General features: G+C 65.0%; 1 protein-coding gene across 2 annotated transcripts in view; it reads left to right on the top strand.

The window, feature by feature from the left end:
* Positions 1-2,046, top strand: part of PAX8 (paired box 8) — a 28,688-nt gene extending 26,642 nt beyond the window's left edge. For both annotated transcript variants that reach the window (XM_019514393.1, XM_019514394.1), the window contains 4 exons: positions 60-150; positions 1,004-1,102; positions 1,381-1,464; positions 1,729-2,046. In XM_019514393.1, the coding sequence (XP_019369938.1) occupies positions 60-150; positions 1,004-1,102; positions 1,381-1,464; positions 1,729-1,802 (348 nt within the window). In that variant the 3' untranslated portion in view covers positions 1,803-2,046. The remainder of the gene's footprint in view (positions 1-59; positions 151-1,003; positions 1,103-1,380; positions 1,465-1,728) is intronic.
* Positions 2,047-2,645: the final 599 nt, after the last annotated feature.

The raw sequence follows: 2,645 nt of genomic DNA, 5'->3' as shown, positions 1-2,645 counted from the left end.
GTGGGGTGGGAGGAAGCTCGGGGGAACTGGGGGGTTTGACCTCCTTTTGAACCCCCCAGGGCCTGTACCCGCTGCCCCTGCTCAGCAGCCCCCTGGAGGACAGCCGTGCCCCCCCCAGTCCTGCTGCTGCCCCCCCAACCTATGGCCCTGGTGAGCCCCCATGGGCAGGGGGGAGGCTTGGGATCCACTCCAAAGGAATGTACCCCCAAATGCCCCCACCCCCGCTTCTACAGAGATGCTCCCTCTTAGCACAGCCCCCCACAATCCCCAGGGAAGGGCCCTGGGTGAGTGGATCCCTGGTGGTGGTGGTGGGGAATCCATAAGGGGGTGGATCCCTGGGGGGGATGGATCTCCAGGAGGGGGGAATCTCTGGGTGGGTGTGTCTCTGAGTTGGTGGATCCCCAATGCATGGATTCTCCGGGTTGGTTGATTCCCTGGGTGGGTGGATTCTGGGTGGGTGTGTCCTTACTTGTGGGGGATCCCTGGTGGGCTGGATCCCTGGTTGTGGGGATGGGGTCACTGGACAAGTGGTTCCCAAGTCATTAGATTCCTGGATGGGTGGATCCCAAGTGAATGGGTCCATGAGTGGGTGGATCCCTGGTTGTGGGAGAGGGGGTTCCTTGTTTAGGTGCATCCCAAGCAATCGGATCCCTGGGTGGATGGATCCTGGGTGGGTGAATTCCAAGCCATTGGATCCCCAGGTGGATGGATTCCTGGTTGTGTGTGGGGGTCCTGGCGGGGTAGATCCCTGGGCAGAAACCACTGGATCCTCAGGTGGGTGGATCCCTGGTTGTGGGAGGCCCTGGGCAGGTGGATCCCAAACAACTGGATCCCCAGGCAGGTGGATCCCTGCCTACTTGTTGGGGTCGATCCTTGCTGTGGGGGCTGTTCCCAGGCAGGGGGTCCCAGATGGGTGCTTCCCTCTGCCAGGCTGGGGGGTTCGGGGAGGTTTGGGGGCTTTTGGGGGTGCCCCCTGCCCCATCTAACCCGTGTCCCCCTGCAGGGCGTGAGCTGGGGGGCCCCACCCTGCCCGGGTACCCACCCCCCATGCCCAGCAGCGGCCAGGGCAGTTTGGCCCCCGCCATCGCCGCCATGGTGGCAGGTAGGGCCCAGCCCAGGGTTCCCAGCTGAGGGGGCCATGGGGCAGGGCTGGGGGGCCCCGGATGCCTTGGTGAGGGAGGGGGTCCCGGATACCTGGGTTTCTGTGCTCACCCCTGGGCAGGGAGCGGAGTGGGAACCTGGACACCTGGGATCTCTCTGGGGCTAGTGGCCCCTTGCGGGGGGGAGGGGGAAGAGCCAGGACACCTGGGTTCTTTGCCCCCTGCGGGGGTGGGGTGCACAGCCCTACCCTTGCCCTGAGGTCCTTGTCCCACCCCCTAGGCAGTGAGTACCCCGCTGGTGCCTACAGCCACCCGCCCTACAGCTACAGTGAGGCCTGGCGCTTCCCTGGGCCTGGCCTGCTTGGTGAGTGCCCCGGACGCCTGGATTCCCTCGCAGCTCTGGGGTGGCGGGAGCAGGGCTGTGGGGGACTGGGAGTGAGAGCTGGGAGCCTGGATGCTTGCGTTCTCACCCTCTGGCCCAGTGCCTCAGTTTCCCCAGATCCGCCATGGAGGGAACTCAGGCATCCTGCACCCTCAGAGACGGGGCACCCAGACACCTGGGTTCCTTGGAGCAATTGTGGGGGGTACAAATCCCTGACCCTCCTCTAACAGCCCCCTGCCCTCCCAGGCTCCCCGTACTACTACAGCTCAGCTGCCCGTGCCCCTGCGCCCCCGCCTGCCACCGCTTATGACCAGCTGTAGCACTTGGAGCTGCGCTGCTGGGGGGCCCAGAAGACTGGCGGCGTCAGGGCTGGGAGCCCGGACACCTGGGTTCTCTCCTTGTGGTGGCAGGGTGAGAAGGGGAAACTGAGGCACAGAGGATGCGAACCCAGGTGTCCTGCCCCTCCCAACCCCATGCTGGAGCCCCGCCCCCTTCTGTCCCAGGGCGGGGCTTGGCTGGCCCTGCCCCCAAGAGTATGGGATGCTCAATAAAGGCTTTTTCCCTCCATCCTGCCTGTGCTGCCTGTGCTGAGGGTGGGGCTTGGAGGGAGGGGCAGACTAGGGGAGGAGCTTGGATGAAATAAGGGGAGGGGCTTGGGGAGGTGGAGAAAGGCGTGACTCTGGAGGCACAGGGCGAGGGGGTTCTGTCCTGCATGTCTGGGTTCTCTGCTCAGCTCCAGAGGGACAATGCAGTCCAGGGAGGGGATGAGTTGGGGGTGGGGGGTGCCCATGGGAGCCCACTTGGGTTTGCCTCACCTTCCAGGGACCCCCAGCGTCCTCAGCCCCCAACCCAGTAGGCACCAGGATCTGAACTGCCCCCTCCCCCAACACAGGGGGATCCTGGGTCAGATCAGGCGGCTGCAGGTTGCTCCCCCCAACCCGCAGCAGCCTGGGCACAGGTCCATCTATCGCACTGGTTTATTGCACTGGGAGTGGGGGTGGGGGTGGGGGTGGAGAGGGGTTGACCCCCCACCCCCTGCAATAGTCTCTGAGGTCAGGAAGCCAAAGGGGAGGGGTCAGGGGGCACCCCAGGGCTGGGTGCAATACCTAGTGCCCCCTGTTGGGGGAATCTGAGTTTGCAGCCTGGGCAACAGGGTGTGGAGC

Source organism: Gavialis gangeticus, unplaced genomic scaffold (assembly GCF_001723915.1).
Source record: "Gavialis gangeticus isolate Ggan-Ray unplaced genomic scaffold, GavGan_comp1, whole genome shotgun sequence".
Classification (NCBI taxonomy): Eukaryota; Metazoa; Chordata; order Crocodylia; family Gavialidae; genus Gavialis; species Gavialis gangeticus.
This window is presented reverse-complemented; position numbering and strand designations above follow the sequence as displayed.